Source organism: Pyrus communis, chromosome 12 (assembly GCF_963583255.1).
Source record: "Pyrus communis chromosome 12, drPyrComm1.1, whole genome shotgun sequence".
Lineage (NCBI taxonomy): Eukaryota > Viridiplantae > Streptophyta > Magnoliopsida > Rosales > Rosaceae > Pyrus > Pyrus communis.
In genome coordinates, this window is record NC_084814.1 from 25,888,257 (window position 1) to 25,915,739 (window position 27,483).

At 38.3% G+C, this 27,483-nt stretch overlaps 2 protein-coding genes across 2 annotated transcripts; one reads left to right on the plus strand and one right to left on the minus strand.

The window, feature by feature from the left end:
• Window positions 1-3,705: 3,705 nt before the first annotated feature.
• LOC137709863 (germin-like protein subfamily 1 member 17) lies at window positions 3,706-10,071 on the minus strand. The gene is made up of 3 exons (XM_068448840.1): window positions 9,936-10,071; window positions 8,802-9,225; window positions 3,706-3,838 (listed from the first exon to the last, which is right to left on the minus strand). Exons 1-3 carry the CDS (start codon window positions 10,069-10,071, stop codon window positions 3,706-3,708), a joined length of 693 nt encoding a protein of 230 aa, XP_068304941.1.
• A 7,890-nt stretch (window positions 10,072-17,961) lies between these two features.
• LOC137709666 (probable cyclic nucleotide-gated ion channel 20, chloroplastic) lies at window positions 17,962-26,838 on the plus strand. The gene is made up of 12 exons (XM_068448653.1): window positions 17,962-18,474; window positions 19,073-19,264; window positions 19,469-19,567; window positions 19,695-19,832; window positions 20,182-20,430; window positions 21,186-21,449; window positions 21,616-21,761; window positions 25,210-25,287; window positions 25,471-25,600; window positions 25,815-26,061; window positions 26,133-26,295; window positions 26,482-26,838. Exons 1-12 carry the CDS (start codon window positions 17,962-17,964, stop codon window positions 26,657-26,659), a joined length of 2,397 nt encoding a protein of 798 aa, XP_068304754.1. The 3' UTR covers window positions 26,660-26,838.
• The last annotated feature ends 645 nt before the right edge of the window (window positions 26,839-27,483 follow it).

The window sequence follows — 27,483 nt, forward strand, 5'->3', positions numbered from 1 at the left end:
TTTTTTATCATATATTTTTAGTTTTAGTTTGTACCCAATTTTAATTTGCAACCCTTTTTTAATTTGTACCAATTTTCTTTTCAGTTTTAATTTGTACCCATATATTAATTTCTTTTTGTGCCCATATTTTATAAAGTTTTATTTGTATTTGTACCCATATTTTTTTTATTTATTTGTACCCATTTTTAATTTTGCTAAATGTACCCATGCTAATTATATGTACCATTCATGTAATTTTTTTCAAAATTTTAATCTTAAAATGTACTCATTCTTAAATATACCAATTTGTTATATGTAAAATGTACCCTTATATATATATATATAATCTATTCAATTTTTTTTCGAATCTATTTTTCTTTTTTCTTTGATTTGAGAATATATCCATGTTAAGTTTAATCAAAGAAATTTACTAATTTTATTAAGCCTAATATCTTTTTTTTTTTTTTTTTTTTTTTGTGATTTTGAAGAATGTACCCATGTTTTGATACAATAATTTTGTTATTAATTTTGATGAATGTACCAATGTTTTTATATATATATATATAGACACACACACACAATAGTATATTTATATTTTAATATTTTTAATCCCACAAATTATGGTTTTTTATTTAAAATCTCTAATATAAACAACTATAAATTTTAATTTTTAATTTAAAAATATAGTAACGTACATATAAATAAATTATCACATTAATTTCAGGAACTTAGATAAAAAATTAAAAATCAACAAGGTTTTAGTCAAAGAATATTCATAATTAGGGACCGCATCCAAAGTTTCTCTATTTATATATTTGAGTGGTGCACCCATAATCGGGCTGTAGTATTTGTGTTATGTTTGAGTATGTACCTATATACGTGCATATTACATCGGAGAAATCTGTAGTATGGGGTTGAGAGCCTTTCGACAGAGAGATTGGGGAGAGAAGAAGAGTGTTGGAGAAAAGCCCCCTGCCGAGCAGAAGATCCAAGCGGCCGCCAGACTCGAGGATCCGAGGCTCGAGATGTTGACTGACGCCCAAAGACAACACTACAAGTCCGGAGCACCTCTATTAAAATTGACCATGAAAACACAAATTTAAACAAATTGCCGACTTAATCAGGACTGATGACCCCTCGGATTCCTAGATCCAGCCTGTAGTATAGCCGAGATAATGAGAACCGAGTACCAAAAGCAACACTCATAACTTGGTAGTTTCAGCTGTCGACCCAACATTTGCTCGGCGCATATCAACTACGGTCCTCCCCGATCACAACCTAAAATGTTCACCTAGCTTGAGCTCGAAAAATGATCGAGGCGACCTCATCATGGATGGCCTCGTTTTGGTTGACCGTATGAGGCTAAAATGATTGAGCATGGTAGTATGAATAGCCAAGTTTAGTGTATTTGTAAATGGCTTGGTCCGCTTCAATTTCATGTAATTGGTTAATAGACTTTGTTCTTAGCTAGGAGGCGTATCTGACTTATTCTGCTATTCATTTTTTTTAATTAAGTCAAATCTCTAAAATATTTTCCATTATATTTTTCAATATTAATGTAGCCGGCCACTAACCATCTCAGTTAGACCAAAGACGCCATCATTGAGAGTTGGAGCTCTGATCCTCCAATTTTCCCCAAAAATAATGGGTCGGGTCACGCCACTACTCTCCTTGTTCATTCATCTCGGCTCAAGTCTCCAAACGATAAGAGTTTCTCCTAGCTTAGAACAAGTTTTCTCTCTTTTAGTTCAAGTAGAATAGCAGAATAAGTCTTGTTCAAAAAAAGAAATTTGATATAGGTTTTTTGTCTTATGGACAAATGATTTTTTTGATTTATTTCATAGTATTGCTCATCTGTAGTTTTATAAATACCTTCTTATGGAGAAGAATAATGTATTGAAGTTGTATTTGAGAACTGTGAGATTGTAGAAAATTATAAATTTACTCTAAGCCCCTTATTTTCAACTTGGTATCAAATTAGAATTTGATTCTTGGTTGAACTTTGTTGTGAGCGCTTTCTTGTGCTGGAAGCTAATTTTCTTCGTGCACCCACATGTCATGAACTTGAGGGTGAAGATTGTCTACAATTGTTAGAAGAAGATAAATTTCCACTACCATAAAGAAGAAAAAGGTTGTACTTTCGCTGCTTTGGAGAAGAGATTCGGAAAAAACTAAATAAATAAATTTCATGGTAGGATCGGTTTCCTATCATGTTTTTTTTTTTCTTGTGAAAACAGTTTGTTTTTTAGTTTGAGGAAGGATAAAAAAAAAGAAGGATAAAAAAATTTAAAAAGAAAAAAAAAAACACATTTGGTGAGACGTTAGTTTCAATTGGGCTTTCGAAAAGATTAGCAATTGTTCTAACTGGACTTCTGAAAAGAAGCGTTAGTTTTAGTTGGGCTTTCGAAAAGATTAGCGTTTGTTCTAACTGGACTTTCGAGAAGAAGCGTAGTTCCAATATATCAAGAGATTTATTGATCGGGTTTTCAAAAAAAAAAACGTTAGTTCCAATTGGGCTTTCAAAAAAGATAAGCGTCAGTTCTAGTTGGACTTTTGAAAATAGGAGTTAGTTCTGAGGATCATGATTTGTCAGTCGGGTTTTTGAAAAGAGGCGTTTGTTCTAGTTGGGCTTTTGAATTTGGAGCAAGTTTGAGTTGGGCATTCGAAAAGAGACATTAGCTCTGACGGATTGTGATCTGCTGAGCTTTCGGAAAGATTGACATTAGTTTCAACATATCAGTGTAGATTTTCGATACGTGTGGCTCACTTAACGCGTGGTCCCATGTGAGGGGAGGTGTTGAATTAACAAAGTTTCAAATTAGATCTTATTTTCTTCTTGGCAAACTCACGATTTCACATTATGAGTTTGAGGGGGTGTTGGAAAATATTTTAGAGATTTGATTTAATTGGGAATTTGATATGATTTGACTTGATATAGGTTTCCTTGTCTTGTGGACAAATGATTTTTTATTTATTTCTTAGTATTGCTCCTTTATAGTCTTATAAATATCTCCTTATGGAGAAGAATAAAGTATTGAAGTTGTATTTGAAAATTGTAAAATTGAAGAGAATTGTAAATTTATCCTAAACCTTTTATTTTCAACTAGTAATTGTGCTGCATCTTTCATCGTCCTTCTCCTTATTTTCTGATCACACCCAAATGAATGGCTCAGACGACATATTAATAAGGTGGTGGCAGTGGATATTGGTAGTATGCTGACCCAAAGAGAAATTTAGGTGCCCTGATCAATTTTGGGGCGAGGTGGTTTGGAGGAACACATTGCTTGTTTGAAGTGGATTGGAGAAGCAGACTGTTTGTTGTTTTGGACGAGTCGAGCAGATCATTTTGTTTGAGGTGTCGAATGATTTTATCATGATCTCGGTGTTACAAGAAATTTAAACTCTCTTTTGAATTTGATGGTTGGTAGGAATAGCAGATGTGGTCTAACAGAGCATAAATTTTCTAGGCCGAGCCGATTTTGTTTTCGATAAGACTTGTGGCTGCTGCATTTAGGGCTCGGCTCGGTTCTTCTTGTGCAGTTTCGATAAGAGATTTAGAGATAAGTAACACACATCACTTTTTTGTTTAATATTATGCTTAAAACATCCGTCGGAGGGAGACTAGCTACATAGGAAGATAGATAAATTATTACATAAGCAAAATCAAACAATGATCTTCTTATTTATTTACTATTAGATTTCATATAATTTGTGTAGCCGTTTTGATTAATGGTTGTTGTACCAAAATTGTTTCTGAAGATAATTAACCATATTATCGTCCACCTGGAATGCCTTGGCCAAAACATCAGGGTTGATGGGAGGGTTGGATCCGAAGACCGCATTCGCGATGGTGATCACTCTGTTGGAAATTCAACTCAAAACAAGTTGGTGCTAGCTATTGTTGAAAATCAATGTCAAAGTTAGGCAATGTTAGGTATGGTTGAATAAAAATTATTAGGTGCAATTAATGTGTTTTGTGTGGTAATAAATAATCTTAGTTTAATCATTTGGTTTGCTATAAATACCCAAGTTCTCAAGCATTGTATATCATCCCATCCAAATCCCACTTCCAATTGTGAAGAAGCTTGTAAGCTTTCTTATTCCAATAGTTTGTAAACCTTTTCATATATCAAAGTCCAAGTGTTTTTCCAAAGCTTGTTGCTTCCCTCCTTTCTCTATTTCTTTCTTTGTCCAATTTTATTTGAGAGTGCAAAGTGAAAGAGGTGTGATAGAGTTTGTAAACTTATCACCCACATATTTTGGTATTGAGTTAGTAAACTGTCAAATACCAACAATTGGTATCAGAGCCAGAATACCATTCTGGCAGGTGCAGCAGTTATGGCGTCCAACTTAGTGCAACTCCAAGTTCCCACATTGAAGAAAGAAAATTATGAAAGATGGTGCATCCAATTCAAAGCATTGTTTGGATCACAGGAGCTATGGGAAGTTGTCAGTAGTGGGTATGTTGTACCCACTGCCGAGCAAGAAGCCGTATATACTGCGGATCAAAGGAACACTCTCAAGGACTTACGAAAGAAGGACCAAAAGGCGCTGTATCTTCTATACCAGGGTTTGGAAGATTCAACGTTCGAGAAGGTTGCAGAAGCAACAACGAGCAAGCAAGTATGGGATACACTCAGTACAATCTACAAAGGAGTAGATCGAGTCAAGAAAGTGAGGTTACAATCACTTCGAGCAGATTTTGAAACTGCTCATATGAATGAAGGGGAGAGCATCTCCGACTATCACTCAAGGCTCATTGTGATAGTAAATCAGATGAGGAGAAATGGCGAGAGACTCGATGAAGTACGAGTTGTGAAGAAGATACTCCGGTCACTCACATCTAAGTTTGAGCATGTGGTGACTGCCATTGAGGAATCCAAGGATTTGGAGGTGATGAGCACAGAAGAGCTACTAGGATCCCTCCTAGTTCACGAGCAACGCATTCAGAAGAATGCAAGCCCCACAACGCTAGAGCAAGCTTTGGAGTCAAAGTTGAATATTGACAAACCAAATAAAGGTCGTGGGCAGTGGAACTCACGTCGTGGGAGCTCATCCAACCGTAGCCGAGGACGAGCCCGAGGAAGAGGTCGAGGCTATGCACAAAATCAAGGTCAGTCTCAGGAGTGGAGATCTACTCGAGGAAAGGCGCATATCCAGTGTCACAACTGTAAGCAATATGGACATTATGCCAATGAATGTTCACATAAAAATGGTGAGCATGTCAACATGGCAGAATCAAGTGGAAATACTGATGAAGAACTTACAGTCTTACTAGCACACCATGATTCCAGTAGCCAACAAGATGTTTGGTATTTGGACTCTGGTGCAAGTAATCACATGTGTGGAAAGAAGGAGTTTTTTGCCGAACTCAAAGAAGGGGCCTATGGATCTGTAAGTCTTGGTGACTCCTCAAAGTTTCCAGTTGAAGGCAAAGGGAAGATCAAGATCATCCAGAAGGATGGAAGAGAAGAATACATCTCCGATACCTACTACATACCAGGTATGAAGAGCAACATTCTGAGCATTGGTCAACTGCTCCAGAAAGGGTACATTATACATATGGAGAACATGCTTCTCACTCTCAGGAATGCAAGGAGAAAGCTTATTGCACGTGTTCGAATGTCAAAGAACCGGATGTTTCCGTTGAATTTGAACACAAAGATTGGAAGCTGCAACATCGGTGTAATGGAAGATGAGTCATGGAAATGGCATCTTCGATTTGGCCATCTTAATTTCAATGGCCTAAAGTTGCTGTCAAGTGGAGGAATGGTTCGTGGTCTACCCCAGATTGAAGCCACACGCCAAGTATGTGAAGGTTGTGTGCTTGGCAAGCAAGCACGACTATCGTTCCCTGTTGGTGATACATGGAGAGCAAAGGCACCACTGCAGTTGGTGCACACAGATATATGTGGTCCATTGGATCCCATGTCTTATGGAGGTAATAGGTATTTTATTACCTTCATTGATGATTTCAGTAGAAAGACTTGGGTCTATTTTCTCAAGGAGAAGTCAGCTGCCCTAAAAATTTTCAAGGAGTTCAAGGCACTCACAGAGGCAGAAAGTAACCACAAGCTTGTGGCTGTGAGATCAGATAGAGGTGGAGAGTACACCTACAATGCTTTCTAAGCATACTGCAAGGAGCAAGGAATTAGGCATCAACTTACTGCTGCCTATACCCCACAGCAAAATGGGATAGCCGAAAGAAAGAATCGAACCATCCTTGACATGACAAGGTCCATGCTTAAGGAGAAGAATTTGCCAAAAGAGTTATGGGCAGAAGCTGTAGCTTGTTCGATTTATTTGTTGAATCGATGTCCAACAAAGAGTGTCAAGAGGATGACACCACAAGAGGCTTGGAGTGGATACAAGCCGAATGTTACACACCTAAGAATTTTTGGGTGTGTTGCATATGCTCAAGTTCCAGAAGCCAAGAGGAGGAAACTTGATGATAGAGGTGAGAAGTGTGTGTTTGTGGGCTATAGTGAAGAGTCCAAGGCATACAAGCTCTACAACCCACTAACTGGCAAACTAGTGGTTAGTAGAGATGTCATCTTCAGTGAGGAAGAGACATGGACGTGGAACAACAAAGAAGTCAGTAAAGAGAAGATCGTCTCCACTGATTTTGAAGAACCAGAAGTTGTACCACCGATTGAGCAACAGCCTGCTCAAACAATCACAACAACTCCAGTGCACAGAATTGCAAGAAGTGGTCCTACATCTAGTGAGGAAAGCAGCTCCTCAACTCCAGTGAGGTTAAGGAGTCTCACAGAGATTTATGGACAAGAAGAAGAAGAAGAAACCAACCTTTTCTGCTTGTATGCAGACCACGAGCCTTTCTCATTCAATGAAGCTGTGGAAGAAGATTGTTGGAAGAAAGCCATGGAAGAAGAGATCCATGCCATCGAGAAGAATGACACTTGGGAGCTGACAAAGCTCCCACCAAATCAGAAGGCTATTGGTGTCAAGTGGGTTTACAAGATCAAACGCACTGCAGATGGGAGTGTGGATCGATACAAATCAAGGCTTGTAGCAAAGGGCTACAAACAGAAGTATGGAGTGGACTATGATGAAGTCTATGCTCCAGTTGCGAGACTTGACACGGTAAGATTGCTAATCTCTCTTGCCGCACATCATAAATGGAAAATTTATCAACTAGATGTCAAGTCAGCCTTCCTTAATGGAGTACTTGAGGAAGAAATGTACGTGGAACAACCGGAAGGCTTCCAAGTACAAGGAGAAGAAGATAAGGTGTATCGTTTGAAGAAGGCTTTGTACGGCCTCAAGCAAGCACCACGAGCTTGTAACTCAAGGATCGACAACTACCTTCACCAAAATGGATTTCAGAAATGTCCATACGAGCATTCAGTTTACATGAAGAATGGTGAAAAAGGGGAGTTCTTAATTATTTGTCTCTATGTAGATGATTTATTGTTTACAGGAAACAATGAGGCAATGTTCCATGAGTTCAAGCAATCCATGTTCAGTGAATTCGAGATGACTGACAATGGATTAATGTCATACTTTCTTGGCATAGAAGTGAAGCAAGAAAGTGATGGTATCTACATCTCTCAACAAAGGTACATGAGAGACATATTGAAGAAGTTCAATATGGACAAGTGCAACACTGTCAATACCCCAGTCGCAACTGGATTGAAGTTGTCCAAAGGAGGAGAGGGTGAGTTTGTAAACTCAACAGTGTACAAAAGCCTCGTTGGAAGCCTAAGGTACCTTACAATCACAAGACCTGATATAGTTTATGGTGTTGGACTCGTGAGTCGATACATGGAAACACCAAGGGAGTCTCATTGGCTGGCCGCCAAGAGAATTTTGAGGTACATAAGAGGTACTCTAAACTATGGTCTATTTTATAATTTTGGTGAAGATGCAAAATTATTTGGTTATTCAGATAGTGATTGGGGAGGTGACCAAGATGAAAGGAAAAGCACAACTGGCTATGTGTTTTTTCTAGGATCAACAGCTTTCTCATGGACTTCAAAGAAGCAATCAATTGTTGCTTTGTCATCATGTGAAGCCGAGTATGTTGCTGTAGCCTCAACCGTGTGTGAGGCAATTTGGTTAAGAAATCTGTTGAAGTCAGTGTGTCATCCACAAGTGGAATCGACTGTGATTCACGTAGATAACGTGTCTGCAATCAAACTTGCAAAGAATCCTGTTCAACATGGAAGGAGCAAGCACATTGATACCAGGTTCCATTTTCTAAGGGACCATGTGAAGCAAAAGACAATTGAACTTGTCTACTGTCACACCAAGGAACAAGTGGCAGACATCTTCACAAAGCCATTGCCAATTGAAACATTCCGGCTACTGCGTGAAATGCTAGGAATGAAGGCGTTTTGATTTGAGGAGGTGTGTTGGAAATTCAACTCAAAACAAGTTGGTGCTAGCTATTGTTGAAAATCAATGTCAAAGTTAGGCATGGAAAGTTAGGCAATGTTAGGTATGGTTGAATAAAAATTATTAGGTGCAATTAATGTGTTTTGTGTGGTAATAAATAATCTTAGTTTAATCATTTGGTTTGCTATAAATACCCAAGTTCTCAAGCATTGTATATCATCCCATCCAAATCCCACTTCCAATTGTGAAGAAGCTTGTAAGCTTTCTTATTCCAATAGTTTGTAAACCTTTTCATATATCAAAGTCCAAGTGTTTTGCCAAAGCTTGTTGCTTCCCTCCTTTCTCTATTTCTTTCTTTGTCCAATTTTATTTGAGAGTGCAAAGTGAAAGAGGTGTGATAGAGTTTGTAAACTTATCACCCACATATTTTGGTATTGAGTTAGTAAACTGTCAAATACCAACACACTCCCGGGTTCTGGCTGCTGAGACCCGCGATGGCCAAAGCGTTGGTTTTTCCGACATTGAGTTGGAAGTGGATGAGACCGACTGGGAACACAAACACATCTCCCTTGTACAACACTTTGGTGAACAGTCGATTGCCGTCGCCATTGGATGTGACGAATCCGACGTAGAGTGAGCCTTCCAAGACTGTGAGTATCTCCGTGGCACGAGGGCGAGTGTGAGGAGGATTGAGGCCATTTGGTACAAAGTCTAAGCGAGCAAAGGATATGCCGAGAGTGTTGAGTCCGGGTATATCGTCTACGTTCGCAAACGTAACAATTGAACCAACCGGATTCGATGTGTTTTGGGGGTACCGGAGCTTGTCAGAGAAAAAATCATCTGCTGATGCAAGTTTTGGGTCCTTGCAGAACTTCCCGTTCACAAATACTCCTAGCAATGAAACACAAACAAATTAATCTTTTTATGTACGTACTGTTGGCAGTCCCACGTCAGTGAGAGAAATCAACAAGAGTGGTTTTAAATATGAGTACTCTACTTTAATTAATATCGAGGTTTTTTTTTTGTAAAACCTCACACCTGACGGATTAGATAAATGGTAAAGTTAGGGACTGTGTCGTTAGACTGGGCCTCTTGTGCCGGTCGATCTAAAAAAAATTTCAACATGGTATCAGAGCCCACGGTTACAAACCCCTAAGGCTTGCCATAAGGAAGTGTGGACTTGAAAACAAGTTTGGACTCTTGGATTCATAAAGCCGACCTCTGAGTTCTTAAGAGGCACTTCCTGAAAAGATTGAAAACAAGTCTAGACTGTCGATGTATGGATCTCCATGTGTGAACCACTAAATAGGGTTACACGTGAGGGGACGGGGGCGTGTTGGCAGTCCCACATTGGTGGGGAAAGTCAACAAGGGTGGTTTTAAATATAATTATTCTACTCTAACTAATATGAGATTTTTTATGGTAAAACCTCACACCTCCGAACCCGTTGATCTAAAAAAAAAAAAAATTCAACATGTTGCACTTGCATGGATGATGAATTTTAGTTGATGGAAAAAAAATTTTAATTTATACAACAGAAGAACAATTTTAATTAATGATATTGTATTTACATAACTAAAACGTATAATTATACGTACCAGCAAAATGAGTGTTATTAATTGCTACGCATAAGTCCTGAAGAGGACTAGGATCAGAGGCAGAGGCAAGAGGATGGCGAATGCTAATGCTAGCTAATAGGGCAACAGCAATAACAGGGAAATGAACTCCTTTCATCGCTCCCCATACTCTATAGGGGATTATCCTATGATATATGTTGGAGCAATATTAGAAAATATGAAAAATAACAATATAATTTCAATGATAATAATCATAAAGAAATTCACAACATCAATTATATATGAGATTAATATAAACAACTAGAGAAAAAGTTAGAAAAACTGACATGGAGATTGAGGCTTGCATAAATGCAATGTCCTAAAACAGAATTTCTCCCTTACTCTTGTGCTTGTAGTTCGGTAGGCGTCTGCCTTCCAGAATTCATTATTTGGTGTTTCAATATACAATATACAATTTTGCTTGAAAAAGAACAAGGGAAGAATATCTTGTTAAAGACAACTTTAATCCCACGATTGTTGAGGGCAACTGACAAATGCAACAAAGAAAAACTGCAATCTGAGATGAAAAACTAGAATTTTAAATTTTTGGATCATACGAGTATTGTTGAATAAGTGGCCAAGTGGCCATACTTTAGATTAAACAAAAGAAGGTGGAAACACCTTTCCTTGTTTTGGGGAGGAAACAAGGGAAAAGTTTGGTTGCTTTTGAAAAGCATTTTTGTTCTCTTCCAACATCCGTGCCTTTTGAAAAAGAAATATGAGAGAGCTCATTATGTTCGGTTGTGAAAAAAAGAGGGAGAGAAGAGAGAGAGCTGAGTTTTTTCGGTTTTGGAAAAACAAGAGAGAAGAAAGAGTTTCTTCTTTGCAGAGAGCAATTTCTGATTGCAGTCTTGCAAAGAGCCCAAAAAGAAGAACAAGTTGCTGCTTCAATTGGTTAGTAATTATCCACCAAAGTAGTTGTTGTAATAGCTTTGAGCTATATGTATAGAGAAGAAATTATTCATTATATTTCTTTCTCTATTTTGTCTCTTTGGTGTGTGAGAGCTATTGGGTGTATTGGGCTTTTGGGTTGTGAGATTGCCAACACTTTGTAAACTCCCATTTGGTTGATAGTGGATTATTGGGTGAGCTCCTACTGCTCCGAGGATGTACTCCAGTTACACTGATTGTGGAGGAACCTCGTTAAAATCTTGGTGTTATTTTCTATATTGTTCTTGCATTTTCATTTGATAAATTTCCTGTGGGTTAGCTTGAGTTGGTTCCAAAAGATTTTGGTGCTATCCTAGCACAACAATTGGTATCAGAGCACTGGTTGCTCTTGGGTACTGTCTAATTGCCAAAAATGTCAGACGGGCAAGATGAGAATCCTTTTGGAAGCAGCTCCGGATTTGCAAGAACTACGGTGCAAAATGCAAAGTTCGAAGTTGAAAAGTTTGATGGCACAAACAACTTCGGGATGTGGCAATGTGAGGTTAAAGATGTGTTGGCTCAACAAGATCTTCTTGCCGCCTTGGGAGAGAAGCCTGAAGCTATGTCGAAAATGGAATGGGAGAAATTAAATTTGTGGGCTTGCTCTTCAATTCGGTTGTGCCTTGCAAAAACTCAGAAGTATTTTGTGATGCGGGAGACTTTGGCAAGTGTGTTGTGGCAAAAATTGGAAGACAAGTATATGACGAAGAGTGCAGAGAACCGGCTACACTTGAAGAAAAAGCTCTACCGCTTCCAATACAAAGAAGGTACAAAAATGATTAGACACCTTGATGCTTTTAATAAGTTGATTGCCGACTTGTTAAATTTAGATGAGGATATTAAGGATGAAGATAAGGCCTTAATATTGTTGAATTCATTGCCGGACTCTTATGAGCATTTTGTTACCACTATTATGCATGGTAAAGAAACTGTGAAATTTGAAGATGTGTCAAATGCCTTGATGAATTATGAAATGAGGCATAGAGATAAAAATCATGATAGTACCTCTGAAGCTTTATTTGTTAGAGGTAGATCATCGGAGAGGAGATCCTCTTCTAGCAGGAAAAAATCACAGTCTCGACCTAGAGGAAACTCTAAAGGTAGAAAACCTTTGGAAAGGGATGAATGTGCCTTTTGTCGTAATAAGGGCCATTGGAAGAAAGATTGTCCTAGATTGAAGACCAAAGGCAAAGAAAGTTCTGAAGCTAATGTTGCTGAGGTTGAAACAGATTTTTCTGATTTTGCTTTAACCACTTCCTCATCATTTGATTGTGCTACTAAGTGGGTGTTGGATACGGGTTGTACTCATCATATGACTCCTCACAAGGATTGGTTTTCAATCTTGAAAGAGTTTGATGGCGGTGTTGTGTTCATGGGAGATGACAATCCTTGCACAACAAAAGGGATTGGTACAGTTCGTTTGAAGTTGCATGATGGCATGGTTAAAGAGTTGACAGGTGTTCGGTATGTACCGAATTTGAAGAAAAATCTTATTTCTTTGGGAACTTTGGAAGCCAAGGGCTTCAGGTTTCATTCAGATGGGCAGACATTGAAGGTGACTTATGGTGCACTTGTTGTGATGAAAGCTCCTCGATGTGGCCATTTGTATTTATTGCAAGGAAGCACTGTGACAGGTGAAGCATCTGTAGTCTCAGAAAATATGGGCACATCCGATTCTGATACTACTAGATTGTGGCATATGAGATTAGGCCATGCCGGTGAGAAAGCTCTACAAGGGCTTGTGAAACAAGGTCTTCTAAAAGGTGCCACGACTTGTAAGCTTGATTTCTGTGAGCATTGTGTCTTGGGGAAGCAAACTAGAGTGAAGTTTGGTACTGCTGTACATCAGACGAATGGCATTCTTGATTATGTGCATTCGGATGTTTGGGGTCCTACAAAGACTCCCTCTTTGAGTGGTAGACATTGGTTCGTGACCTTTGTTGATGATTATTCAAGAAGGTCTTGGGTCTACACTATGAAGCACAAGAGTGAGGTGTTGAGCATTTTCTTGGGTTGGAAGAAAATGGTTGAGAACCAGACTGGGAGAAAGATTAAGATTTTGAGATCGGATAATGGTGGTGAATACACATCCGACCCTTTCTTTAAAGTTTGCAAAGAGGAAGGGATTGTGAGACATTTTAGTGTCCGGGGAACTCCACAACAAAATGGAGTTGCAGAAAGATTGAATCGAACCTTGCTTGAGAAGGTTAGATGCATGTTGTCTCAGTCGGGTTTGAGCAAGTCGTTTTGGGCAGAGGCAGTTACTTATGCATGTCACATCATCAACCGATTACCCTCAGCTGCTGTTCAGGGTAAGACGCCAATGGAGGTATGGACTGGAAAACCTTCTTCTGATTATGACTATATTCGTATTTTTGGTTCACCTGCTTATTTTCATGTAACTGAAAATAAACTTGATCCTAGAGCCAAAAAGGCTATCTTTCTTGGTTTTAGTAGTGGTGTCAAAGGTTACAGGTTGTGGTGCCCAGAGATGAAAAAACTTGTAATCAGCAGAGATGTGACATTTGATGAAGAAAATATGTTTAGAGACTCTGAGAAGAATGTGAAAGATGTCCAACAGGTGGAGCTTGAGAAAGTTGCCTCTAGTACTTCAAATCCTATTTCCGCTGATGTCGAAGCCACTACAAGTGAAGAAGTGAGAGACCATGAGGATGTTGAAGAAGTTGAACTTGAAGATTCTATTCAAGTTGAAAAGCAAGTTTCACCTCAAGAGTCTATTGCCAAGAACAGAGGAAAGAGAAATATTACCAAGCCAGCTCGGTATAGTGACTATGTTGCTTTTGCTCTTCCTATTATCACTGATGAGATTCCATCCAATTTTGAGGAAGCCATTGAGAGTGAAGAAAAGGAGAAGTGGTGCAATGCCATGGGCGACGAGATGAATTCTCTCATGAAAAACAAGACTTGGGAGTTAGCTAAATTGCCTAAGGGTAAGAAAGCTATTGGTTGCAAATGGGTGTATACCAAGAAGGAAGATGTTGCTGAGAAAAGCAATGTCAGATTCAAAGCAAGATTAGTTGCTAAATGGTATGCACAAAAGGAGGGCATTGACTACAATGAAATCTTTTCTCCAGTTGTGAAGCACTCCTCAATTCGCATTATGTTAGCTCTTGTTGCACAATATGATCTTGAACTTGTGCAACTCGATGTGAAAACGGCTTTCCTACATGGTGATTTGAATGAAGAGATCTATATGTGTCAACCGGATGGGTATATGGTGAAAGGGAAAGAAAATTTGTTTTGCAAGTTGAAGAAATCACTTTATGGCTTGAAGCAATCTCTAAGACAATGGTATTTGAGGTTTGATAAATTTATGAGAGGCCAAAATTATTCTAGAAGTCAATATGATCATTGTGTGTACTTCAAGAAGTTGCAAGATGGGTCTTTCATTTATTTATTGATATATGTTGATGATATGTTGATTGCCTCAAAGAATGTCGAAGAGATTGAGAAATTGAAGAAGCAAATGAAGAATGAGTTCGAGATGAAGGATCTTGGTGAAGCAAAGAAGATCCTTGGCATGGAGATCACTAGAGACAGAGAGAAAGGTTTGGTATGTTTGAATCAAAGACAATACCTTGAGAAGTTGATTCGGAAGTTTGGAGTTCATGATTCAACTAAACCGGTTAGTACCCCTTTGGCTCCTCATTTTAAATTGAGTTCTCTACAATGTCCTAAAGCTGATAAGGAGAAGCTGCAAATGAAAAATATACCATATGCAAATTTGGTTGGTAGTTTGATGTATGCAATGGTATGCTCTAGACCGGATATTGCTCATGCAGTTGGCATGGTGAGTCGATATATGCATAATCCTGGTAAAGAGCATTGGAATGCAGCTAAGTGGATATTGAGGTATCTCCATGGTACTCGAGATGTTGGTTTATGCTTTGAGAGGGATGACTCTGGTATTGGTCATTTTGCTGTTGGTTATGTTGATTCAGATTATGCAGGTGATCTGGATGGAAGGAAGTCTACTACAGGCTATGTATTTACTATGGCTAAAGGGCCAGTTTGTTGGAGGTCCATTTTGCAGTCGTCTGTTGCCTTGTCTACTACAGAGGCTGAATATATGGCAGTTGCTGAAGCTATAAAGGAGGCCATTTGGATACATGGACTGATTAGAGATTTGGGGGTTGATCAGAAGCAGGTGGAGGTACATTGTGATAGTCAGAGTGCCATTTATTTGGCTAAGTATCAGGTTCATCATGCGAGGACCAAGCACATAGATGTGCGTTATCACTTTGTTCGTGAAGTTGTTGGTGAAGGAGAAATCATTCTTCAGAAGATTCCAACTAAAGACAACCCCGCTGATATGTTGACTAAGGTTGTTGGTGTAGCCAAGTTTGTTCATTGCTTGAACTTGGCTCACATTTTGCCTATATAAAGAAGGCGTTGAGCAGTAGGAGTTTTGGAGCATTTGGCTCAGCATGAGTTGTTCTCTTGCTAGTGATTGGGAGTGATGTTGTGTGTTAATTGTGTTGTTTGGCTTATCATGGCGTTTTTTGGAACTTGGCCAAGGTGGAGATTGTTGAATAAGTGGCCAAGTGGCCATACTTTAGATTAAACAAAAGAAGGTGGAAACACCTTTCCTTGTTTTGGGGAGGAAACAAGGGAAAAGTTTGGTTGCTTTTGAAAAGCATTTTTGTTCTCTTCCAACATCCGTGCCTTTTGAAAAAGAAATATGAGAGAGCTCATTATGTTCGGTTGTGAAAAAAAGAGGGAGAGAAGAGAGAGAGCTGAGTTTTTTCAGTTTTGGAAAAACAAGAGAGAAGAAAGAGTTTCTTCTTTGCAGAGAGCAATTTCTGATTGCAGTCTTGCAAAGAGCCCAAAAAGAAGAACAAGTTGCTGCTTCAATTGGTTAGTAATTATCCACCAAAGTAGTTGTTGTTGTAATAACTTTGAGCTATATGTATAGAGAAGAAATTATTCATTATATTTCTTTCTCTATTTTGTCTCTTTGGTGTGTGAGAGCTATTGGGTGTATTGGGCTTTTGGGTTGTGAGATTGCCAACACTTTGTAAACTCCCATTTGGTTGATAGTGGATTATTGGGTGAGCTCCTACTGCTCCGAGGACGTACTCCAGTTACACTGATTGTGGAGGAACCTCGTTAAAATCTTGGTGTTATTTTCTATATTGTTCTTGCATTTTCATTTGATAAATTTCCTGTGGGTTAGCTTGAGTTGGTTCCAAAAGATTTTGGTGTTATCCTAGCACAACAAGTATTCGATTCAATCGAGGGTTTTTCCCTTTTTTTTCGTTTTTTTAACTTTTGGGTTTTTCTGTGCTTTTTCTGCTCAACGATGGCGTTGGCGTCGGCTTTTATGGAGATTCTGAGACGACCCATGATAGTTGAGGTGCTGGGGGAGTTGATGATGTTGATAACCCCTCTGTCGATTGTTGTGATTGTTATTGGGGGTTTGGTTGGATGGGAGTGGAAGCCCAAATGGGCGAGCTTTGGTTGGTCGAGAGAACTTAAGAGATTTTTTGTTCCTAGTTTTTGAGAGAGAGCTGGAGAGATTGAGAGATCTGTATTGGAAGCAGTAGAAGAGCATTCCACGATGACCAACACGTGGGTTTACCCTTTCAAGAAAGGAGAACAACAGGTGGAACTCAAAGACGCATTATACCCACACACGTACCACATAAATAAAACTGTCATTTTACTATTAAGAGTGAAAATAAAAGAGCAAAAGAACAGCAAAACAAGGGATAAAGCGTGAAAACACTGAATGTTACTATGTTATAAAATATGTAATTTCCATTATTTTTTTCTCGTTGTAGTAATCTTCTAGTCAGGGGTAGTCATGTTTTCATAAATTGGGCAATGAACAAAGTTTGGCCCAAATCTAGACCGAAAAGATGTCCAATGCGGACCTGATTTCTCATGTAAATCCAAATTGATCAGAAGTGAACACTTAACAAAAATATGTCTACGTTGGTGCACTTGAATTTCGAAGTGGTCCAATATAGAATGAGTTTTACTATAAGGAATATATGGGCGCGGCTTATTCAACTTCAAATATGAAGTGTTTAGGATTGGATGGAGGTCAGTTCAACTTCTCCTACCCTCGTCATGTAGTTACATCACTATATGTTAACTGGAGAGGTATCAACTACGGAACGATTCAAACCTAACCCACTAATGTACCAAGAACAAAAGTAAACAAGGAGGATACAGACTGTTCAGCTCCGACCCTCCCCATTTATTTACATCCCAAGGAGTCTTCTGTCCTGTTCTAAATTTGATCTCAAGTTGTCGTATTAAACAAATAAATATGCAGCAGCAACTAGCAAGCTTCTTTTATTTTTGTGTAAAATATTGTATTGACCGGTAGCAAAAACAAATGAAAACAAGGATAATCGTGTCCGGTCCGCACTCCTTGCTTCCATGGGAAATTTCAAGCTCCTCAAAAAATCCAATAACAAACAGTCAAACACCCCTTTGCCTGCGTTCCCTTGGAATTTCCAAGCTGCCCTCTTTTATTTAGCCCTCAAGTCCTTTGCAGCTCTTTTATACTTTCTCCCCCACCCACCCCACCCCACCCCCCCCCCCCCCCCCACCCCCCTCCTCTCCTCTTTTTTCTTCTTCCTCCCTCCCTCCCTCCCGGTGATGAGAATGTATATTTCTTTAGCTAGTACGCTAATTAATCAAATGAGTTAATATTCTTGGGTTTCTCGTTCAACTTCAACCCCCTATTAAGCTCTGCTTGTCTTTTCGAATTATTCAGGTAAGTTTCACACCTTGTTTTCAGGATTTTTGAACTCCAACTCAAATTACAATGTATGCTTTTTTGCTCTCTCTATTTTTTTGTTTTTATAATTATAAATGCAAATTTATGCCTTCAAACTAGAAATTAAAAAAAAATGGAAGCTGTAAGTTGCAGTAGGTTGTCTTATATTGTTTTTTGATATCTTTCCCTGCAGAAAACAAAGACTTTTTGAACCCAAATGGAGCTAACTAGCATGATCACTTGTGTAATTCTAACATTGTACTAATCGTATAGTAATTCTACTCGAAAATCACAATCTTCGTTTTAAGGTTCGATTTGTGAGAAATGGCTGCTGGTTATAATGGAACTGAGGTACCCATCCTACCAAACACTCTTCCGCAATACTCAGAAGATAATGACCAGCTACTGTTCGACACATTTGTGTCCCAAAAGCGAAAGGCATCAGTTTCCATTCCCATGAGTTCTATGGGCTCGGGCACGTCATATGAAAGGGAACATAGACTTGAAGGTCATACTGGTCCATTAGGGAGCCAAAGCAAACCTCTTTTCGGACCTGTGAGTGGTCCATTATATGCTAACGACAGGCCTGATAGCATTTTCCGGGCAGCTCAAGCTCTAACAGCAGGGCAAGAAGTGGTGGAACCTGCAGGAGAAAATTTTCCTTCTACCAATGCAACAAATCAGAACGAATGGACGGATGAAAACTATGCGGGTAAAAATGAACACTTGCTGAGATTTGGCCGGCTGGGGCTGTGCAATGATCCTTACTGCACAACTTGCCCAACATACAATCCCAAGGCTGCTCATCGAAGGACTTCAGAGATAATTGATTCCAAGGTGTTTTTCTCTCCCTAATCAAAGGATTTTTCTTTTAACTTGTGTACATTATTTGTAGACATTTAGGTGCTGTCTTTTATTAAATGCTATGCATTATTGCCACGTAGTAAATATGTCTAGTTCTGCATCTAATCCTGTCAAATGATTAGGATATTGCTGCATGGTAAAAGCTCATGTAGTATATTACACTACTTGATAAGTTGACGAAGGGCGCAAGTGGCCCTTTAGTGGTGGAAAGGAAAAGTTGGACCTTTGCATAACGGCATGAGTTCGTACACTATCGGTGACTAATCTAACAAAATATATCGTTTGACAAAAAAAAAAATGAGTTGACGAAGGGCAAGAGAACATGACTATTTTTCGTGTTAACAACGCAATTAAGAGCAGTGGAGATTCTGGAGAGCATGAAATAATATCTGTACTAACATTCTCAGTGTGCAAAGCACTTACAAAGCAGTAGTTCCTCTCAAGCTGCATTGTATATCTTTGTCTTTCTCGTCACTGCTTCCTTCCCTATTTCTTTTATTTTTTTGGAATGACAAGATATAAGCACTCCAAGAAACTTACGCATATTTCTTTTATCGTCAACTGTTTGTAGTTTTATAGTGCTCTGTATGGGGATGCCAAAGGCAGTGCAAGGAGTTTCTTTTCTTTTCTGAGTCCATATATACCTGGAGTTATGAACCCTCATGCTAAAGTTGTGCAGCAATGGGACAAGTTTTTCGTCATTTCTTGCATAATATCAATTTTTGTAGACCCACTGTTTTTCTTCCTCCTGCTCGTTGACCAGGTATTTCCTTGGTTCTTCCTTGTCATTTTTATGATTTAGTTTGGAACTATCGGTTAAGCAAGACCTAGTTTGGTTTTCCAATTTACACACTTAAGGTATTTATTTGTAATGATAGATTTCTATGGAGAAGATGAGATCTTTTTTAGTTCATTTCGTTGTGATGTTGCTTCCCTTTGAACTTGATTTCCCAGTCTTTGAATGCAGGATAAGAACTGTATAGTTCTTGATTGGCCTTTGACGACAAGACTTGTGATTTTCAGAAGCATTACTGATTTCATATACCTAATGCACATACTCCTTCAGGTAAGATTTCCTTCCCTCTCATACATTCAGATCTCATTTAGAAGTTAAATAAATGTTATGGATGAGGTAAGTTGATTAGTCTCAACCCTTGACAGATAAATGAATCTCTCTCTCCCTCTCTCTGCAGTTTAGATTGGCTTATGTGGGTCCTGAGTCTAGGGGGGTTGGTGCTGGCGATTTAGTTGACCATCCGAAGAAAATCGCTCTGAATTACCTTCAAGGATATTTTCTACTAGACTTTTTCGCTGTATTACCGCTGCCTCAGGTAAACTCTCTCTCTCTCTCTCTCTCTCTCTCTCTCACACACACACAAACAAACACGAGCATGATATTCTGTATTCTTGGTTTCCCTTGCTTTAATGGTATTTTTTTACATCCATTTAATACTTCAAGCAAGTTTCTCATTGCTCTTTGCCATGGAAGAAAACTGTTTTTCAGTGGCTTTGCCGAGGGAGGGTGATAACCCCTGCCTGCTGCCCTCTCAATCTACCCTAAATTGCATGCATCTGTCAATATATCTATTTATACACTAACATGACATTGCGACTTTTTCTGTCTGATGTAAGCACATCTTTGCTTCCCATGTGGTAAGTTGTTCTTTCAATTGTTTGCAGATCATAATACTGTTAGTTCTACCAGACAACTTGGGATTAAGAGCAGCAAATTATGCAAAAAATCTTTTACGTGCTTCAGTTCTTGTTCAGTATATTCCCAGGTTATTTAGGTTTCTGCCTCTGCTCGCTGGTCAGACTCCAAGTGGCTTCATATTTGAGTCAGCAGGGGCAAATTTTGTAATAAATATTCTCATTTTTGTGTTGGCTAGCCACGTTATTGGATCGTGCTGGTACCTCATGGGGCTACAGGTGGGTGGAAAAGGTTTTATTCTTAACTCTCGGAAGTTTCCTGCGATAGACATGTTTATGTTCCTCGTGTGTCTTCATTTTGCATGTCCAGAATTATTAAAGGTCCATATACAATCTCTTCTCACCTTTTTGTCAAACAAGGAAGCAACTTGGTGATAACTTTTCATGCCTGCGAAAATGGGAAAAATTGCATCTTTATCTATTTGCTTAAACTTGCAATATTATGATTTAATATGATGTAAATCTTTATGGGGAAGGACCCTTATTTTTTTTATAAAAATAGGGATTAGTTGTGGAATCCACACCATATCGAACTTTAACGATCAGAACCGTCTATTTTTCAAGTTGTATCTCATAGATCATCCTTGCAAAGATTAACCAAATTGGAAATGTATAAGACATCTAATTAGGTTCAAAGAAATGAACGAATACTTTGTTATATAAGAAACAATGAAATTTGATCTTAATAATTAAATAGGCAAATGGTTTCGGATTGAATTGAATTTTTGCAAAGATGATCTATGAATCGAGACTAACAAAACGGTTCGTATCGTTGAAATTCGATATAGAGTGGGTTCCACACCTAATCTCTATTTAAAAAAATAAAATAAAATAAGGATCCCCTTGTTAAAGGATCTTTTAATATGATAGTTCTTTTTTTTCGTTTTTGTATTTGTAATGGATAATATCGTGACTTTCAAATAATGTCGAGGGTTAATCAATCATTCACTTACTTACCCTCTTTCTTGTCCCAGAGGGTTAATCAATGTTTTCGAGATGCCTGCGGTATATCTGGAATTAATGGGTGTCTAAGCTTCATAGATTGTGGGCGTGGAAATGAATTTGGAGATTCTGGAGTGGATAATCCATCACGTGATAGCTGGATAAACAATGCGAATGCTAGTGCGTGCTTAACTTCAAGTGGCTATACCTACGGAGTTTACAACCAAACCGCCGCTCTTACGACACAAAAGAGTATAGTCACTAGATATGTGTACGGATTGTTTTGGGGATTCCAGGTATCGCTTCCATTTGTCCCTTCTTTTGGCCAAAGCCAAATCATTTAAAAGAACTGTATAATTCTTACTTTATACTCAGTTAAGTTAATTGTCCATCATAATCTTGTTTTGGCATGGTCTCATTACAAAGCTGATAGAAAATAACCATGTCATTTACATTATGCAGACACTCGGTACCGTGGCTGGAAATCTAGTTCCGAGCTATTTTGGTTGGGAAGTCCTTTTTTTAATTGGCTGCATTGCCCTAGGTGTCTTGGTTTTCGCTCTTATAGTTGGAAATATGCAGAACTTGGTGCAGGCTCTTGACCGGAGGTACAACTTTTATCCTAAGATTTGATTTAAGAAAAACTAATGAAAATGACTTAAAAACTTTAAGTTTTAATGATAATGACAGAATAAAGGATAAAGTGAATAGTACTAGGATTGACTTTTTAGTGTAAAAATGTGGTTTTTCGTTAAAGTGAACAGTACCGTAGGTTTTTCGTTAAAACTCTCTAAGATTTATTCTTCTTAAATATTCCTACACATTTATAGTCATTTAATCGTGACATATCTTACTTAGTAAGTATTGAACATAGGCTAATTGAAATTGTTGGAATTTTGGATTGACGGGCTCGGGGCCCCATTATAACGACCCTCATACCGTCCACAAGGTAATCATATTTAAATTGACACGTCCCGATCCCGATGTCCTCGGGATATCGGGTTGATCACTTGCTGGCCGACACCTGAAGGTGACGCAAGCCATTTAGAATGCATGAGAACAAGAATTAAATGACTTTATAAATTTAAACATAATTAATATGTCAAGAGGAACATGTTCAGAGCACACATCTAATCTAAAACACTAAAAGAAAAAATATAAAAATTGAATAAACAAGGAATGGGTCCTACACCAAGAGGACTCGAAAATGCCGATTCGGAAGTGCCTTGACGCCAAGATCGTACGCCTCAAATCTAAATGTTGAGGGGGCGCAAAACAAACATGAGTGGACCAAGTTGATATATATATATATATATATATATATATATAATACTGAAACGGTTATCAACATACTAACCCCCAAAAATTTATGAAAACATCAATAGTCTAATATGTAATAGGTTTTTCCGAAAACCCTAGCATGCCATAAAACCTTTCATAAACATATGTCGTATATAGTGGTATCAATATCAGTAACAGTATCAAAACTCTTCATTTGCCAAACAGGTATATCTATCACTTGCCAAACAGGCATAATAGTATCATTTGCCAAACAGGCATAATAGTATCATTTGCCAAACAGGCATGTATATCATTTGCCAAATAGGCATATTAGTATCATTTGCAAACATGCATATAAGTATCGTTTACCAAACAGGCATATAGTGACCATTAGGTATGCACAAAACGTTGAACATAATCTTTCTAAAACATAGGTACATATATCTCAAACTCATATTCATAGTATAAAGTCATTCATCATCTATACTATAAAGAAATGTTATAAAAACGTGTTTTAAATAGTATATCGTCATCCATCAAATATCCTACAACAACATGGATTCGCTAGAAAATATGCATTCCAAAATAAACTCAGTATAGCATGATAATCAATTTCTCGTAAAACGTTCACAAAACGTATTCAGTAAATCATGATTTTCATGTATGCATTTCTATTATTAAAACACGCATTTTAGAAAGGGGTCCACTCGCATATATTTCGCCACCAAAGAGCCACGCAAACTAGTGAAGACGGAAACGCCACAAATATCTAAGCACATAAAAGGTACAATTAATAAAACTATATTATAAGAATTGAATTTGGAAAAATGAATGTCAGAAATGGATTCTGGACGTCGAAATTAGTCTAGGAGGGTTTCTGGGTTAAGGGTTTTGGACTTGGATTAGGGTTAGGTCTAGGTGGGTTGGGCTTAAGATAAAGGGTTAATGCGTATATATTAATGGTTTAGGGAATTGGGTTGATAAAAAGGCCTGGGGTAAATAATTGGGTTTGGGCTTAAAAGGGTCACGGGTTGGGTTGGAGGCTCAAGGGTTTTGGGCTGGTTTCAAAGGACTTGGGTCGGATTGACCCGTTTTTTGGTCAATGAATTGGCCGGTTTCTAGGCACCACTTCAAACGTCCATAACTTATTTGTTACTCAACGAAATCAAGTGAAACAAAAATGAAAGTTGTATTACTCGACGAGATGAAAAGATTGATACCCTGCATGCCGGCCCAATAGCGGTGGTTTGGCCGGAAAACGCCTCGAAAGGGGCGGTGCTCGCCGGAAAACTGGGTTTTTGGCCGAAAGTTTGAGTAATTTTTAAAGCTTCGTAACTTCTTCGTTTCATAACCAAATTGAGCGATTCAAAAGCCAAAATGTAGTTAGGAATGTGGAGAAGAGATTCATAATAAGTGGGGACCGAGTGGTGGCCGTAGTTGGCCGGAGGACCTCAAACATGGCCAAACGACCACGGTTTTTGAAGTTTCCAGATTTCTGGAAAATGCCCCTCGAGTTGTTTTTCATGCTAAAACCATTTTTAATCACTAACCAAGTAATGTAGACTACGGGAAAGGAAGATCAAAGGAGTCTCGAAGCTTAACTTCGCCGGAGACGGCGATATGTCGTCGGAGTTCGTCGGGGCATTGAGCACCGTGACTGCCACGGTGGAGCACTCCCTTGGTTTGGGGTTTTCGTGATCACAGTCCAGGTGTGGTGGTGGTTTTGTTGCCTCTCAGGTGAAGTTCAGAGGTGAGAGAGAGGGCTTGTAGAGAAGGAGAGAGTGCGGGAGTTTTGAGAGTGGGAGAGAAGTGGGACCTGGCTTTTCTGTTCTTCCAGTTCTCATACACTTTGATCTCTTCTTATTTGTGCAGTCATAATTAAGTTACATCAATTTTTTATATCACTATTGTTTTTTATCTTATTATCTTTATAAAAAAATTAATATAAAATGTTGACGTGACTTAATCGTGATCGTACAAAACAAAAAATAATAGGAGTGTATGGAAGTAAGAGGGGCAGAGAAGCCGGGTCCAGAGAAGTGAGGAAGAAAAAGAAAGAGAGAGAGAGAGAGAGAGAGTTACAAAATAATAAAAGGGATAAGAAAATCCAAAAGGTGAGGGGGGATCCGGATTGGGCCAAAATTCTAAGTGGATCCTCTTGGTTCGTAGTTTAAGAACGTACAAGACGAAACATTGATCGAACGTAGAATTTTCGGAATCTTTGTTATAAATCCAAAATCGAATCCGTTTGCATCTCTGCGTTCGTGGCGATAAGTATGTTAAAAATAAATTAGTAGAATTCAAACCATGCATTTCGACGAAGCGGTCAAACAAAGTCAACTCAAAGGTAATTCGGTAGCTCATAAATCCATTAATATGAAAATTACACTTAAATTGGGACAGGATTTCACATAAACTCATTATTTTTCTTTTCCCCACCGATGTGGGATAGCCAACAAAAATATCACTATATTTTATCGAAGCTGTACATCTTTGGTTTTTCAGTGTTTTCTTCCTTGTAAGTTCCTCTTTTTTTTTTCAAAATCATCCAACTGTACAAATGTTAGTAACTCTTTCCTATTTGTCGGAAATTCAAAGTTTTGTGTCTGCTAAGAATTATTAAGTACCATGAGCGTTCGCTTGTCACTGCGATCATGATGCGATTCATTCTTTTGATTAAGTCTCAAAGAAATGGAGGAATAGATAACGCCAGTTAGTTTTCCTAGTTGACTTCTGCTATGATTTAAGAAAAGGAAAATATGTTTCTCTGCACAGACGGTTAGAAATTTCCTTCAGACGTCATGATGTTGAGCAGTGGATGAGGAATAGACGCTTGCCAGAGGAACTTAGAAGGTATGATGTATTCATAACGTCTATTTTTTTTTTTTACAATTGAAATTCCACATGCATTAGGCTATAATATCCACTGTAAAAGAAATAAATTAATGCTTTATAAAAAGAACTATCCCTTCATAAATCGATAATTCTGTTATGTTAAAAATTGATCATTAAAGCCTCATGTATTGTGCTCCGAAGGCGGGTGCGAGAAGCTGAGCGGTACACTTATGCAGCAACCAGAGGAGTAAATGAAGAAGTGCTTGTGGGAATCCTGCCTGAAAACATTCAGATAGATATAAGACGTCATCTCTTCAAGTTTATTAAGAAAGTGAGTATCTTAGTATCAGGGAATAATAATATATCTAAGATTTTTAATCCATAAACTGATAAACTTATAATGATCCAAATATCGGATTTTTTGCTTTCTGCCTGAATGATGATCTTCTTGTTTCCTTAGAAGTATTAGTTGTCCACGGTTCAAAGTTATCAGCTTGGCGCATATTAACTCATAATGCATGTTTTAAATTCCGGAAATTCTGCAGGTACGAATTTTTGCCCTGATGGATGAACCCATCTTAGATTCCATTTGTGGAAGACTAAGGCAAACGACATACATGAAGGGAAGTAAAGTTTTGTACCGTGGTGGTCTCATCGAGAAGATGGTTTTTATAGTGAGGGGAAAAATGGAGAGCATGGGAGAAGATGGGATTAGAATTCCGTTATCTGAAGGAGATGTTTGTGGTGAGGAACTTCTCACATGGTGTCTTGAGCATTCTTCGGTAAACAAAGGTATCAGTCTCGAGCATTCTTCAAAAATTTCAAAAAACAACATCAATTTATCAATGTGGTTTCTGTTGCAGATGCTAAAAGGATCAGGATTCCTGGACAGCGGTTGCTTAGCAACAGGATTGTAAGATGCTTAACAAACGTTGAAGCATTTTCACTCCGAGCAGCTGACATTCAAGAAGTCACCAGTGTTTTCTCCAGATTCTTGCGCAACCCGCGTGTTCAAGGAGCCATAAGGTTTTTTTTTTTTTAAAAAAAAGCTATTCATATCTCATGTATGCATATGTTTGAGAATTATTTCTATCGAAATGCATGATTGAAGACTGGTGACATGTGCATACATGGTCAGCAAGAAATCGTCTAGGATGCATGTGGCAATAGTTTACGACGAACATTGGTGTTGAAGTTTGGTTATGTTGGCAGGTATGAGTCACCTTACTGGAGAGGCCTTGCAGCAAGATACATTCAAGTAGCATGGAGATACAGGAAAAAATGCCTGCAGCAAGCAGACTCCTCTCAGTCTCAATCTCACTCTCAATCTCAATCTCAATCCCGATCTCAATCTCAATCCCGATCCCAATTCAATCATGCACTGTTATAAGCTAATTAGTGAACTTAATTTGTTTATACGTGCAACAAAAACAAGTTTGTTTGATTGGCCAAGACTTTTTCCTTATCTCCAAAGGCACAAGGACTAAACCACTAGCACTAAAACCATATTTAGTATTATCCTTTGCATTTAATGTGTTTTATATGTATTTGTATACATGTAATGAAAATTTAGAGGCTTTTCCGAATCAGGGCCCTGTGTAGTGGTACATTTTGTACACTATCAGACCTAACTCTCTGTGTATTAATTATTGTACCTTCATTTTCAAGGAAGTCCATCTATGCATATGTGATTTCATGGATAGCGTTGGAGATATAAAAGTAGACAACTATAGCTAATTAAATCTCCTGAAAACAGATGCAACAAAAAAAAAAAAAAAAAAAAAAAAAAGGAAATAATTGTCAGTACACTTATTTTTTTTTTAAATAGGAAGTTTGAATCTTGTTCCAAAAATTTTGAGACAACATCGATTCCAAAAATTTCAATGGTGGAAACTAGAAAGACAGTTCGATTTCGAAGTATTTTGGATTGAAATTTGGAAACCTCCTACGGTTGTTCTACTTGTGATGCAGGAGAAGCCAAGAGTTCTTGAGGAGATGAGGGATAGATAACATGGGAATCACTCAACCAGGGGCAACGGAGCTAGCTCACGTCGCTAATCGTGGATTTGCTCACACGACCAAGCTAAATGCTTGATTGGGGAATGAGAGAAATCACTCACTTCAATTGCACAAAGCAAAATATATTTTAATTCATTCAACTCCAGCAATGGCTTCTAATACATCAATATTTAAAGGAACTAAAGATAAAGAAGC

Coding starts and splice junctions, on each gene's coding strand:
- LOC137709863 (XM_068448840.1), bottom strand. CDS start 10,071: ATGAAAGGAGTTCATTTCCCTGTTATTGCTGTTGCCCTATTAGCTAGC. Junction 9,226..9,935: donor TAATAACACTCATTTTGCTG/GTACGTATAATT, acceptor CATTGCTAGGAG/TATTTGTGAACGGGAAGTTC. Junction 3,839..8,801: donor AGCAGCCAGAACCCGGGAGT/GTGTTGGTATTT, acceptor AATTTCCAACAG/AGTGATCACCATCGCGAATG.
- LOC137709666 (XM_068448653.1), top strand. CDS start 17,962: ATGGCTGCTGGTTATAATGGAACTGAGGTACCCATCCTACCAAACACT. Junction 25,601..25,814: donor TCTTCAAGTTTATTAAGAAA/GTGAGTATCTTA, acceptor GAAATTCTGCAG/GTACGAATTTTTGCCCTGAT. Junction 26,296..26,481: donor CGTGTTCAAGGAGCCATAAG/GTTTTTTTTTTT, acceptor TTATGTTGGCAG/GTATGAGTCACCTTACTGGA.